This window comes from Pseudochaenichthys georgianus, chromosome 23, assembly GCF_902827115.2.
Source record: "Pseudochaenichthys georgianus chromosome 23, fPseGeo1.2, whole genome shotgun sequence".
NCBI lineage: Eukaryota > Metazoa > Chordata > Actinopteri > Perciformes > Channichthyidae > Pseudochaenichthys > Pseudochaenichthys georgianus.
In genome coordinates, this window is record NC_047525.1 from 10,393,509 (window position 1) to 10,408,063 (window position 14,555).

At 40.6% G+C, this 14,555-nt stretch overlaps 1 protein-coding gene and 1 long non-coding RNA gene across 4 annotated transcripts in view; both read right to left on the reverse strand.

The window, feature by feature from the left end:
• Positions 1 to 259: 259 nt before the first annotated feature.
• Positions 260 to 6,019, reverse strand: LOC117439345 (uncharacterized). Its single transcript, XR_004551149.2, has 6 exons — positions 5,927 to 6,019; positions 5,655 to 5,749; positions 5,017 to 5,128; positions 4,649 to 4,804; positions 4,357 to 4,511; positions 260 to 392 (listed from the first exon to the last, which is right to left on the reverse strand). It is a non-coding gene; the product is annotated as an uncharacterized lncRNA (long non-coding RNA).
• Positions 6,020 to 9,017: 2,998 nt separating this feature from the next.
• Positions 9,018 to 14,555, reverse strand: part of bltp3b (bridge-like lipid transfer protein family member 3B) — a 37,789-nt gene continuing 32,251 nt past the window's right edge. For all 3 annotated transcript variants that reach the window (XM_034112378.2, XM_034112377.2, XM_034112379.2), the window contains 4 exons: positions 12,156 to 12,412; positions 11,353 to 11,461; positions 11,064 to 11,209; positions 9,018 to 9,533 (listed from right to left, as the gene is read on the reverse strand). In XM_034112378.2, the coding sequence (XP_033968269.1) occupies positions 9,405 to 9,533; positions 11,064 to 11,209; positions 11,353 to 11,461; positions 12,156 to 12,412 (641 nt within the window). In that variant the 3' untranslated portion in view covers positions 9,018 to 9,404. The remainder of the gene's footprint in view (positions 9,534 to 11,063; positions 11,210 to 11,352; positions 11,462 to 12,155; positions 12,413 to 14,555) is intronic.

The following is a 14,555-nucleotide window of genomic DNA, read 5'->3' on the forward strand; positions in this document are numbered from 1 at the left end:
TTTATAAATATGTGTCTGCTGTCAGACCAGCATTTATCTATCACCAGCTTATGTTAGTATTAAATATACAATGTATTCTGGTAACTATCAAAAATAAAGACATTGTATAGTGTTCATAACAGTATTTTTATTTAATAAATTATACTTAATACAATAATATAAAAAAAAAAACACATCTAAATAAATATATCATCTAAAATAGATGCATTTGATTTAAAAATAACAAATATAATTCAAAATGTAAACAGCAACAAAGAAATTATAAACATTTTTTTTCTTTTTCTTGTTAATATCCATTATCTTCTCTGTTATGTATCTTCCGATCTTTGCCAATCTGGCCAGCATTTCTTAGTCTTCCACGTCTTTCTCGTACAGCCACTGCTTGAAGCAAACTGAAAATAAGAAACAACAATGTTTTAACAAATCGTATTAAATTATGTGATAGAACTGCAAACAGAATAGCTGTAACTTTAACAAAATAAATAACTCAGTTACCTCAAATCATTAACCCATGTTTTAGGGGTGTAACGGTTCACAAACATTTCGGTTCGGTACGTACCTCGGTTTTTAGGTCACGGTTCGGTTCGGTACGTTTTCGGTACAGCAGAAAAAATTATCACAAAACATAACATTTTTTTTTTTAATTATTATTAAACTGTGAATAATGTATTCACTCAAATAAATGCAAAATATAATAAAATAAAAATTAAGGTGCAGCATTTCGATGAACTGAAATAATCTGTATTTGAACTGTACTGTTCTAGTACTCACAAAACATAAACTATTAGTTTTGGGTTTTTAATTATTATTAAACTATGAATATTCACTCAAATAAATGCAAAATATAATAAAATAAACATTAAGGTGCAGCATTTCGATGAACTGAAATAATCTGTATTTGAACTTTACTGTACTAGTACTCACAAAACATAAACTATTAGTTTTGGGTTTTTAATTATTATTAAACTATGAATATTCACTCAAATAAATATAAAATATAATAAAATAAACATTAAGGTGCAGCTTTTCGATGAACTGAAATAATTTGTATTTGAACTTTACTGTACTAGTACCTAAGCAGCCAGCTTGACATTATGACTTGCTTGTCATTGTATTTTCATGTTTTTTTAAAGAAAAATGTACTTGTCCACATTGCTTGCCGAAAGGGCAGATCAGCTGGCACTAGCAATGTCTCCTGCTGTGGAGAACACCCTCTCGCTAGGGACAGAGGTAGCAGATACAGCCAGGTAGCGCTTTGCTAACATGGCAACATAAGGATATTTGCCGTTTGTAATAGCTTTGGCTCGGTCTGAAGTTTTTGCGAGTGGTGGAGGCTTAAATGCTAGCGGGAGTTGGGTTTGCACTTCAGTCTTTTGGTACCGGTGATATTCACGTTCGGGTGATGCCTTTTCAAATGAGTGTGCAAGTTTGATGTATTGCCAGCCGCGTAACCAATGTTAGTTGAACAATGCCGACAAACAGCTTTGGTGCGGTCCACCTGTCTTTGTCCGTCATCCTTGTACGTAACTGCGAAACCAAAATGTTCCCAAACCGGAGACTTCAATGATGCTGGAGGATTTTCGAGCTCAACTTTATCTGCGTTCGCCATTTCGCCATTTCCTCAAATTACTGACTACATTTGAACGCATCCCTCTGACCAGCTCGTCCAATGAAATGACTTGCTCGCTCTATGACGCGTTGAAGACAATGGGAGCAAATTACTCTGAATGCTGCGACGCAGCACCTGAGATTACTTCCAAGAGGTTGTTCACGTTCTCAATTTTTTACGTTTAACGTTATATTCATTCGGTACACACGTGTACCGAACCGAAGGGCCCGTACCGAATAATTTCGGTACGGGTACGTGTACCGTTACACCCCTACCATGTTTGTATAATTGAGTTAACTCCGTGTGTTGCTGCTAGCATACATAACACCTGACGTGGAAACGTTACTCGTGGATGGAGCTACAGAGCTACTAGAAAGACAGTCGAACCCGGTGCATTACTCCGTCTGGATGTGGTGCACTTTTGCTAAATGTTTAGACAAATAGCTCGTGTTACCGCCCTTACATGCTAAACTCTTATTGCACTTTTGGTAACGAGCATTTTCCACCTCAAGAACAAGCCCCCAGGAAGTGCGCCGGACTCTGAGGAAAATATTCGTTGTGTCCAAACGGCGGTACTACAATTTCCTTATCAGTCTGTGACGTCGACCGGCCCAGAAATACTTTTTCCCAGTGACTAACATTGGGAAAGAGACGTCTGTAAATCGGTGGATATTTTTTTTGCAACTAAATAAACTACCCAGTGTGAACTATTTTATAGCCCTAGAACAGGGGTGGGGAACCTCCGGCCCTCGGGCCGTATACGGCCCGCGAGACCATTTGGTACGGCCCTCGAGGTAATTTATAAACACATGCAAAAAAGAAAAAAATTAAAATTATCTAGACCGCAAAATAATTAAACAAGCGAGTGCCTGTTTTTCCTGGCCAAGGTCAGGGTCCTTGAACACAACACGAGCCTAACGTGTCATCATGTGGTTTATGTCTCGTCTGACAGGGGTGCAGTTCTGATGGAGAGCACCAGAACGCAGCTCCGGGCCGGGACTTCACAAATTGCAATACCGACAAGGAGCCGTACACATGCCGCAGTTTCTGCGTGGCTGTGTCTTTAGCTGAAAGCCCAGTGGCGATCTGTCCATCTGTCATACCGATCATAAAGTCAATAACTTTGTTGTTATTAGCATCTGTTTAGCTAGCTATGCTAACGAATATAAGAAGCTTTTTCTCCAACCAGTGAGGTAAAGGCACATCTTTATATGATCATTATAGTTATAAAAAAATAAGAGAATAAAGTAAACAGGAATAAAATACTATATGACAGTAAACAAAAGTTATTATTAATAAACAAGAATACAGTTTAAAAAGGGAGTGATTTGTAAAATATCCATAAAGAAAAAAATCTGCTTCCAGTTCTGTTTCATGTGGGTGTTGAGAGATGTGTCCATAGATCTATTAATTTTACTCTCAAAGTGCACCAGATTGATGCTTTTAACTTCCCGGAGCATGCCCCTCCCGGACCCCCCTAGAGGAGGTTAGATCTCCCCCACTTAAATCATGTCCACATGGATATGAAACTAAATACATTTGCACACATCTTGTGTCCATATACTTCTGTTTTGGTTCTTATGCCACGGTGCATGCATGCGCGGGTCATGGTCAAATATCTGGATGGAGAGGTTGCTTTTTCTTTGCACAGCATGAAAGAAAGGTGAAATGAATGGGCTGTGATTTTAGTTTTTTAAGCAGAGGTTGAGTTCAATAATTTGTACGGCCCTCGGAGGATGTTGTAAAAATTTAAATGGCCCTTGAGAAGAAAAAGGTTCCCCACCCCTGCCCTAGAATCATTAAGTCCTTAAAGTTGTAAAATGCACTAAAAGCCGAATCTAGATTTATTCTCTCTCTCCATTCTTTCTAGTGAGCCGAGAGTGTGTGCTCGGGGGCGGGGCTTAAGGGGCGCATGCTCTGTGAGCGCACAAACGGGTTCTTCTGCTCTGACAGCCAGGCATGTTGGGTAATATGTGACGTTTCGCTCTCTCAAAAGTTGGGCCATTTTGTCATCATGCGCCAATGAGCAGCTCTCATAGGAAAGAATGAGGCCCCGCCTCCGACGCTGTATCCAGTTCTTATTATACATCCATGCTCACGACGGGTAACATACCTACCCTCGGGGCGCTTAGTTCTCTCCGCCATGTGTTTGTGTGCGCACGCGCACGCGCACGTGTACGTGTGTGTGTGTGTGTGTGTGTGTGTGTGTGTGTGTGTGTGTGTGTGTGTGTGTGTGTGTGTGTGTGTGTGTGTGTGTGTGTGTGTGTGTGTGTGTGTGTGTGTGTGTGTGTGTGTGTGTGTGTGTGTGTGTGTGTGTGTGTGTGTGTGTGTGTGTTGCATGCAAGTAGCAGGTTCTGTGTGTAAACTGCCCCACCCCCTCGCACACCGACAGGGGAGAGAGATCTCGTCTGGATTGGAAAGATCGAAAATAAATCATAGACGCACTTTGTAGTCTTATTGCATATTAGAAACGGAGTTGGCGACAGTAAGACTGCGATATAATGTTTATGTAGATATAATACATATGACATCTATTTTTGAAATGTCTCCAGTACCGATAAAAAGATCGATAACGTTGGACGTTAACGGAACCACGGTCTTTAATAATTCAGCCCCGGGGCCCGTTTAATACCAGGGCTCGGTGCCCATCCCTAGTTTTAATTATTACATCATCAATATTACATTTCAAATAACCAAGTACTTGGTATCTCACAAAGCGCAAGTGGCTAGTGCTGCTAAGAACATACCTGGTGATGGTGATGATGGTGGCTCTTCGCTGCAGGATCTGGTCGATGTCCTTCTAGCAGAAGCGGTTGCCTTCGTCGTTCTCGTCCATGATGGCGGCGTAGGCTACTTTCCTCAGCAGGTCCTCGATCTCCTTCTTGGAGAACTGCTGGACCGGCTAACGGCAATGCAGAGAGACATTTACACAAGTGGATTTAGAAAACTCTTTTTGAAAATAAACTAAGCGTACTGCAACAGCGACTGACCCAAACATGACTTGGCATCTAGAAATATGACAGATTTTCTTTTTCTCACCCCGTTGTTGTTCCCACGCATGCTCTGCAGGACGGCACGGTCCAGCCCGAGCTTCAGCCTAGCTTTATCCAGCATTTCCCTCTCATAGTTTCTAGTGATCAGACGGTAAACCTTCACCGCCTTCGACTGGCCAAAACGATGACACTGAGCTTGAGCCTGAAATAAAAAATGAAAAGAGGGGTCAAAAGAGCATCATGTGCAGCTGCTGTTCAACGTTTTTAAGCATTAAGTGGGAAAATAATATACACTTAAAGAACCGAGGGAATAAACGGAAAGACTGTTGCTGTTGTTGTTGTTGTTGTTGTTGTTGTTGTTGTAGCCCTATTGAACTATCTTTAGGACAGACAGAGCAGATATATATATCGTACCTGCAGGTCATTTTGAGGGTTCCAGTCAGAGTGGAATATCACACAGGTGTCTGCAGCAGTGAGGTTCACAAGCTCTTGATCAGGTGTTTGATGTGGGCTGGCATGATCCTTTCTGCAGCGATAAATAAAGAAAACAAAGAAGACATTATTAATAATAGTAATGATGGTAACAACAATAATATTAGTATAACTATTTATATAGCACTTACACAATAATTGCAAAGTGATTCTCACAACAAAAATAAAGAACAAAACAATACCAACAATAAAAAAACAAATGATTATAGGAATGTTAAGAGACAAATAAATGATAAACATTCTAAGAGGTCGACTACAAAAGGTAGACTCAATGGCTCTTGATGACATCAATGAGCAGTCCCAAAACATGCTGCTGTCTCAAAAGAAATAGGTCCTGATTTCTTCTATTTAGTGTTGGATGATTTGTTGTATTGATGACTGATGGATGTTAAGATATGTTTTACAATTATAACAAAAAGATTATTGTAATTGGAATCAAAACGTTTACAAATCGTAGTTTTAATAAAATGACTAGCAATATAGTATAATATAGTATAGTATAGTATATAATATATTCAACAGCGGTAAAGCATTAAGTTGCTAAATTAACGTACACTTACCACTATTCAGGAAAGGACCTGATCAGAAGGACTAGTAAGACAGCAAAGAGGTGGAGGAGGTCTATGTCATGTACAACCATTGGTAGATGTTACACCTGAAAGAAAGATAAGGAAATAAGAGAAGACAGGAGGACAAACACCTTCTTAAGTAAAAGACCAAATCATGTCAAGCTTTACATCTTTCAGTCTTTACAATGCACTGTTGGAAATTACATTGCAAAGGCTATATTCAAACTCAATACCATAAATAACTGAGTACCAAAGTGCTTTACCTGATAGAACACGTTCCACACGGAGCACCAACCATCCGGCTGGGCCTTTTGCTGCATATCATCTCCTCCCTCTCCACTGTTTCCAGTAGATATCTACTGCCTGTCCAATAAAACAGAAATGCCCCAAAACAATCATATTTAAAAAGTTAAAAACAATAACTTGCTTTTGGCATTCAAATGCATTCAAATGGTGAATCTCACCTTTTTTCTGGATGTCAGGAAGGCGTTCCCTTCAAGTCCGCAACCAGTCATAGGAGTTCAAATGCAAAGCCTGAACGATGACAAGAGCGGGAGACTTACATGTTACAAGATAAGTAATACCAGAGCAGTGTTTAGGACATGCAGAGAACAGATCAAATCCCCTGACAGACTCACACACTTTGGTGATGTCCTCATCTGATAATGATGTTTAATTTTTAGCAGCAAAGTAACATTACTCAAGGTATATGTTGGACCCAACTCATGTACAGTATGTTTTGCATCTCCTCAACAATGGTCTGTATAGTTGAGTAGAAACAAACTGTCCCTACAATTTCAGGTAGATTAACAAAGAAAAGTTTGCAATGAAGCACAAAACCCCTCTTTGTATTAAGCTAGCTGCCACAGAAAGTACAGCTTAACATGCTAACCTGGTAGAGTTAGCTAACGTTAGCTAACTTCATGTCCAACTAAAAACCTCTAACGTGCATTACATTGACGATTTTAAACACAATTTAACTCTCAACTTGTAAAATAACGTTAATTTAACATACCCTTAAATAACTACATCACGTTTTTCAGGGGCAACACAAACTGCAGAAAACGTTAGCTGCTAACTGTTGTTAGCTAAGACAGCTAGCTCGTAACAATAGCCTCCTAGCAAACTTAAGGTTACGTTAACATTAACTTAAGAAAGCAAAACGAACCTTCGATAAATATTTTACTCTCAGACTGGGTGTAATTGTGTATCGTTGCTTACCTCCAGAAGGACTTTTAGCTGTTTCGCAGTAGAGACTAGAGAGAGCTGTCAGAGCGGTTGCTCTCAGAAGAGCAGCATTGGGCGGACCAGAGAAGAACCAGTTAAGCACAAGAATGGTTCTTGAACCGGTTTTTTTATTGGCAGTTTGCAAACCACTTAAGAGTACTGGAGTGTGAAACAAAAGCTATTGAGTCAGTGTTGTGGTGCTGTTGCTTTGGTCTGTTGCTTTGGTCTGGATCTGTGTGAGCTAACCACGCCCCGTTCATTTGCATATAAGGAATGGAAATGTCTCATGAAATACAAGTCACCTGAAATAAATAAATGCGTCATTATGAAATACGAGTCTCTTGAAATAAATAAATGTGTATTTAAATGTACATGTATACATATTTATTTATTTCAGAATTTATTTCATAGGCATATTTATTTAATTATTTATGTATTTATTTAATTTTGGCTTAAATGGCATTCCATACAGTCCCTCTCTCCATCACACTAAATGCGCTATTGCCACACACAGAGCCGAGCTTGAATGACACAAGCACACGTGTATTTCCATGCAACTCTGATTGGTCTGGTGACTTGCCTCTGTTGCATTCACTGAACACGTGAAATTGCATTCCTGCCGTCCTCTCTTGTGTCATGATGAGGTTCACGTAAAGCACGGTTAATGTATTATATTATTGAGGTGTCTCAAATATACGTCAATCAAGTGGCACCTGCTAACGGGGTGGTGGATGATAGGTTTACATCTAAAAACGTATTTTTCAAACATGACTTTTTTGTAACTGTCCGCGATCTACCCGCACCACACCGGTCGATCGCTATAAATTAGATCACTGTAAATTAGAGAGAATGAAAGCTGATAATTGCCACATTGCAACATCACTTCTTTAGGTGTTTTTGCTTGAAAAAGTTTGGAAAATTATAAATCATAATCAAAATAGTTGAGCCCATTTTTGTAGTTATAGTTAACACTAACAATTGGAATGAGTTGAGAAGCCAAGCACTCTGCAGAAGCAGATATATTTGATAAGGGAAAAAAAATAAAACATGCAAAAGTGAAATTGGATACCCTTTTATTTTCAGCAGTCTTTCAGCAGCTTTGACAGACAAAATACAACGTATAACTTTGTGTCTTTTCTTTCCTCCACAGGGGTTTGAGGGTGTTAGGGTTTCTCAACGAAAGGGGAGCGGGGGGGGGAAAGCATAAAAATGAAAATCATCTCCATCAAACAAATCTATTCACATACAATCGTGTTAAAATTCTACCTCTGACACTTCAAGTCTTGACATCATGTTTGTGCAGTCTGTCTTTACAGGATCGAGAATAGTTTTTTGGAAAGATAGACATTGAAATGAACCGGGCCAAGCTAAAGTTCAGGTTATGATTGTTGCATATTGAGATTTGGAAGAATTACTGAAACTACACATTAAAGCAACGTTTGTAAAACTCAAACTGTCCTTTTTTTTAATGCTTTGTGCTGTAATTTTTAACATCTGTTCAGGAGTTTCCCCTGAAGTCGTCGCAAAGGCATGAAACAGCAGCAGATATGATCAACGCTTCATCCATGGAAAAATGACATGGCATATAAGAAATCTACATAAAGACACACACATGTAGTCAGGCAGCTTCAATGTGTCTTTTTTTTTTTACAGGGAGCACACATTAGTTCCTATTCCTCCACTTTTGTTCTGTCACAGTTGTGGTTTTATTTACAGTGCTTCCGTTTTAAAAGTGCTGCACATGATAAGTAGCTATTTACACATAGAAAAATAGGAGAGGGGGGGGTTACAGACATTACTGTGGGGCATTTTGCTGAAAAAGCTGTGGAACTGACAGATATAAATGTATCCTCTATTTGTAATGAAATGCTTGTTTCTGGCCGACACAAACACACACACACACACACACACATTCAAGAAGAAACACTGCATAACCATTGGAGGATCTGAAGAAAATAGTTATGTGTTCACATTCTAATACAATGTACACTGTACACACTCGGAGGGCGAGAGCGAGCATGATTTGTCTCGTCCATTCTGAATATGAAAGCACCAAATTATAATTGATGTGCTTGCAAAATAAGTAGTTTCTTTTTTAGACATTCCTCTGAAGATACGACATTCAGTGTTCCTTCATTTGTACAGGATTGAATTAAGTCTAAGGTCAGCTGTGATTCTTTTTTTCGTTTTTACATGCACAACAGAGATAGTGTGTGTACGTTTTCTGTAGCCACGGATATAGATTATTATCCTATTTCTCACACACACCTCAATTTTCTCTCTCCAAGCCTCCGCAGTCCAAAGTGGAGGACATCAAAACGTCTTCACAGACTCTGCATTGCTTTATGAGGGAACTATTCTGAAGTCTAAATTCACATGGTGGCTCACTCAACAACAAAAAAGCGCGTAAAGGGAGCCGTTTTAGTCTTTCTATCTGCTTGTTGACGTTGCCGTTCATTTTATATGCTGCCCATCAGTGTCAGGGGCGGCTGAGTGACAGGAGAGAGGGCGGGTCTAGCTGCTGTTCACTTTCAGGTTCTTCATGCGGTGCAGTAGCGAGTCCTTCTCCATCTGAGCCTCCGCCAGCGCCATCTTGGCTCGGGACAGCTCCACTTTCAAACATTCATTTTCCTCCACCAGCATCTGGAAAAAAGAAGGAAGAGGAGACACGCGGAGGTGTTACTGTCCGTTTTGTTTCATTTGGACCAATAATGATTTACATATTTAAAGTAACTCTAAACTCGGCTGAAAACCATAAAATGGAGTCACACTTCTGGACATTTGGGTGAGATTCCAGCTTCATCTTGCAGCCTTCATCATTGGGTTTGTCTGCTTTACCGTCACGGCAATCTCCATCCACAGATGAAGGCAATGAGACGTGGGGAAAGCTCAGTAAGATGGTCAAACTGAAATTCTGAAAACCAATCATAAAGCTTCAAGTCCTCTAAGATCTTGAATCAAATGGAAATATATAATAATTGCCGCCACATGTCCGCTTCATAAAATGATACCAAACATGTTGGCTGTCTTAAGAAAAGCTGACACACAGCAGCATTGGTAGAACATTCAACACTTAGAGCGACCGGTGTTTGCTCATCAATCTGCGAGTCTTTGTGTTGTTTGTTGAGTTGTATTAGCGATGAATAATTCCCCTAGATGAGACAACAAACCTTTCTGCCTGTGACACATCGGAAAACGCTTAAAGAGCTCACGTTGAAATGAAATGACCCGCTTTGTTGTGTGGATCAGATGACTTAAAGCAGCATCATGTAACGGATCACTCTTAATCTCCCATTTCAAAATGAATTGTATTAACTCTGCTTGAATTGATAAACATCACTCCCACTGTTAGCAAAATGCAAGCCAAGCAGGGGACGGGAATAGCTTGGCAAAAACGACATTTGGCACTAAAACGTTTAATATTAGCCTCCACCATCAACCCATCCAAAAGGAACAAAAGCCTTTTTTGGATGAAGATGAAGGGGAAATATGTACATGTATGCGATTTGATGAATTCTTACCCTTAAAGATTGTCTGCGTGTGAAAACTAAAGACTAAAACTTGGCTTTTATCCAATGGCTGGTTAGAAAACAAGAGGGCTATCACCATTAGCTGTGTCCGATGTAACTCAAATACATGTATTTGTTTGTTTATTTAAGCGTGAGTCCGGTGGAGGGTGATTCCTAGAGAGTTTTTGTGAGATTTGCAAGATTTTTTTCCATTCACACACAGAGGGGAATATGGTTTGAAGCTATGCTACATGCAAAACTCACAAGAAATGCCAGTCTCTTAAAGCAAATATCGATCCATGGATACATTCCTTGGGATCACCAAACATATGAGGGAAGAGAGGCTGAAATAAAGAACGTCTACCACACTGTGCAGCACCTGGAGTCACACAGGGTCCATTTTCCATACTCACAAAAATACGCAAATGTTTACGGACGATAGTTTGTTATTGGAAAAAAATGATATGATTCCTTCACTTGCATAGTCTGAGCAAACAATTGTTAATATTTATAATCTATAATAAAGTACAATTATTCTGATTCGATAGACTTTATATTTTAAATCTAAACTAGCTCTTATCCTCGCAGTACCATGTCCTGCATTGTCCCGTACAAACGTACTCTTTGTGCCACATGTTGCCACCTGGTCACCGTAGCGTCTCACCTTATCTCTGTTAGACGGCAGAGGGCTGCTGGGCAGAGCTTGGGTCTGTGTAGCCTTTGGTACTCCGCAGGACACACGTACAACCTCAGGAACCGGAGTCAAAGCGCCGTCACTCAACAAGCCCTCTTTCCCGGGTTCTGTCTCCACTGTGAGGAGAGGAGACAACAGAAGGGAATGAGGAGGTGTGGATGCACCGAGCGCAGATTTAAAAGCATTTACATGTTGCATAACGGTGGTGAATCAGCGCTGAAGAGGAGGTCGACATATCTGGCAGATGTGTGTTTCTCACCTCCTATAGAGAAGGAGCCGTCGTCCCTCCTGTGTATGATGAGGCTGTCCACGTGCAGCGTGATGGGCGAGGGGTCCGAGTCAGAGGGGTTGTCCCGGGGGCCGTCGTCCTGCAGCAGAGACAGCACATGTTCAGGGTGGTGGGAAAAGTTTGGATATGTGAGAGGAGGGGGAAGGCGCTGAGAGAGAATGATCCACATCAGTTCCACAGATAATCTGCTCAGTCGTGAAGGACCCCCAGAGAGTGGCCTTTCTATGTCATTAAGCATTCGGTTGAAATCAAACTTCCAATTAGGCCGGGGTTCAAAATATTTAACTTGAACGGCGGTGAGTTATGGGGTCTATTACTCTGCGACACAAATGGATACAAAAAAATAGGACAAATATGCAGTCATGCAGGTGTTTCTGCAACAATGACCTGAGGGTAAAACTAAACTGTGAATCCAAGGAGCTGGAAGTACAACAATGTACATATTGAAAATCTATTTAGAGTCATCTGAACGTGTCACCAGACTGCAACCGTTTCAGCCCCTTAGACAAACACTGATTGCAGTGTTATGACTCAATAACCCCAGAAATAAATGTTTAAAAGTGCGCTGAAAAATCATATTTGTAGGATACCATGGGGATTTGTAGTTTAGATGGGAATCAGTCATCAGTTTTGACATATTCATATTAGTTTTATCTGCGAGTACTAGTCAAGTTTTCCATTTGTGTTGACTGTATTTTTGTAAGTGTGTTTTTAAGTGTGGACCAAAGGAAGGCTATTAAGGAGATCCCATGATAAACAAAGCTAAGTCTGACCTTCAGGTTGACGTGTGTGTCCCTGACGCTGATCTCCATGGGCAACACCTGGGGGGCCGAGTCGTCCTCCAGGAAGTTGGCCATGTTACGCAGCGTGGACATCAGGAAGTTAGCCTGGTATCCGTGGAGACGCAGCTGCAGGAAGCCATTGCGCTCGGCCAGCGGGGAGTGAGCGGCGGCGCAGGGCCCGCTCTCCAGGCGAGCCCGCACTTCCGGACTGTGGAGGGCCCCGGGGGCCGCAGAACGGGTCTCTCCACCTGATGGCAAAGGAGAGGAAGGAGGTTAGCGTTAGCTTTAGCTTGCCGTCTGCTTCAGCTGAAACACACACACACACACACACACACACACACACACCTGACTTTAAAATACACCCACAATGAAACAGGAGATTCAGGACTTTCCTCTAATTCACATGAATCCTGTTAGAACGCGTATTTGCTTTTTGACTTAAATTGTGTATTAAAAGCACAGCCTGGTATTAGAGCTAAGAAATATTATGTTATAGCCGATATATTAGCATGATGTTGATATTCGCTTATAACTAACAATGCATTGAAGAAAAAAGCACCAAAGTGGTTTGCTGTCTTTTCAAAAAATCTTTATTTAAATCTATTATTTTGTTGAAATATTGTAATGACTTGTCTGCACTTAATGATCTTAACAAATGGGATTTGTCTGATCATATAAAACCACAGACTGATCAAAAACATGCTCGATGGAGGTCCAATTTATTCATTTCACTTTGTTGTTTAAAAAATACATATCTATCATAATATCATAATCAGGACATACTTGGTGCATTACAGCTGGATTTGATGTCATTTTTCTCGCTACAAGGGTGCATGTTAAGGCCAGGGTTAAACGAGTGTAAAGACAGAAGTGGGATGAAGGAATTAGAATATCTGAAAGAGAAGTGGGAGAGAGAGTTTGAATCATGGAAAAAAGCAAAGTGAGCTGAAAGAAAGAAGCAGGAAAGCATTAAGGAAGAAGGTGGGCTAAGATTCTGTACAATCCCACGCCTCATGCTGCAGTGATGTTTCATTATTTCCGGGGACGAGGGATTAGAGGGTTCTGTGGAAACTCCCACCAAGAACTGAGGATCCTAAGGAAAGTTTTAACCATTGAGCCACTCTGGTTGAGACACTGTAAATGCTGAGAACTAGGGCTGCTCGATTATGGCAAAATCATAATCTCGATTATTTGGGTCAATAATTGATATCACGATTATTAAAAACGATCCATTTACTTTGAAAACATCAATTTATTGGAGAAAAAAATGTGAACAGTATGTTTTTAACAGTTGATTACCCTGAACTTTAATTCTAATTCAACTGAAAAACCAATAAAAAAAATATATATATATTAAAAAAAAGAAGTAATAATAATAAAAAAATAATCGTTTTATTTCGATTACATTGTTTTCGTAATCGCTGCAAGCCATAATCGTAATTAAAATACGATTAATTGAGCAGCCCTACTGAGAACTGAAGATTTGTTGGTGTTAGACTTTATTTAGAACGGAATTCAACTTTTATTACCAACTCATTTGATAATACAATCCCTGTTTAATAAAGGGGTGAATGGGGAAGTGAGGGTGGAGACAAACTGATGAAAGTCGAGGTTTGTTAAGTGTTACGGGTAATTAAAACCCTCCTTTCACACAAACGTAACACAAATTGAGCTGGAAAGCGCACGCCGGGAATGAAAATGGCCACTTAAAGAAATAAATCTGTTTATTATGACTGTGAAGTGCATCGCGTCCCTTTAACACGCTCTGAAGGAAATTTAGCAGAAGGTTAATTCCAAAGAGCAATTTCAAGACACACACACACACACACACACACACACACACACACACACACACACACACACACACACACACACACACACACACTGCTGTCAGCTTTTCTCAGATAAAATGACATTCTCTCCATCCTATAGGGTTGAGGCGAATGGAGAGGGAAAGAGAAGGGGGAGCCAGCAGCCGGTGACTGAGTGACTGTGATAAGACAAGGGGAGGGAAGATGGCCTGGAGAGGGAGGGAGATGAAGGGGAAGGAAAAGGTGAAGAGAGGGGAGGTTAAATGAGAGAGGATTAGCAGGAAGATGGAGGAGCTGGAGGGAAGAGGGGAGGAGGAGGGATTGCTCTTGTGAGATAGGGGGTGAGGAGGAGAGGTAAAGCTGGCGTTTCTCTCATTGCCTGAATCACTGGAGGGAAACTGCAAAGTCTGCTGCAGTGGAGAGATGAGGAAGGAGGGGAGAAAGGGGGAGGAGAAGGGGAGAGGAATTAGGCCGAGCAGAGAATGGGGAGACCAGGGGTTAACATCAGTCCGCACAAACGGCTGCAGTTCATTTCAATCTGACGGACTGACACACACTTAAGGTCGTGAGACTAATGTGG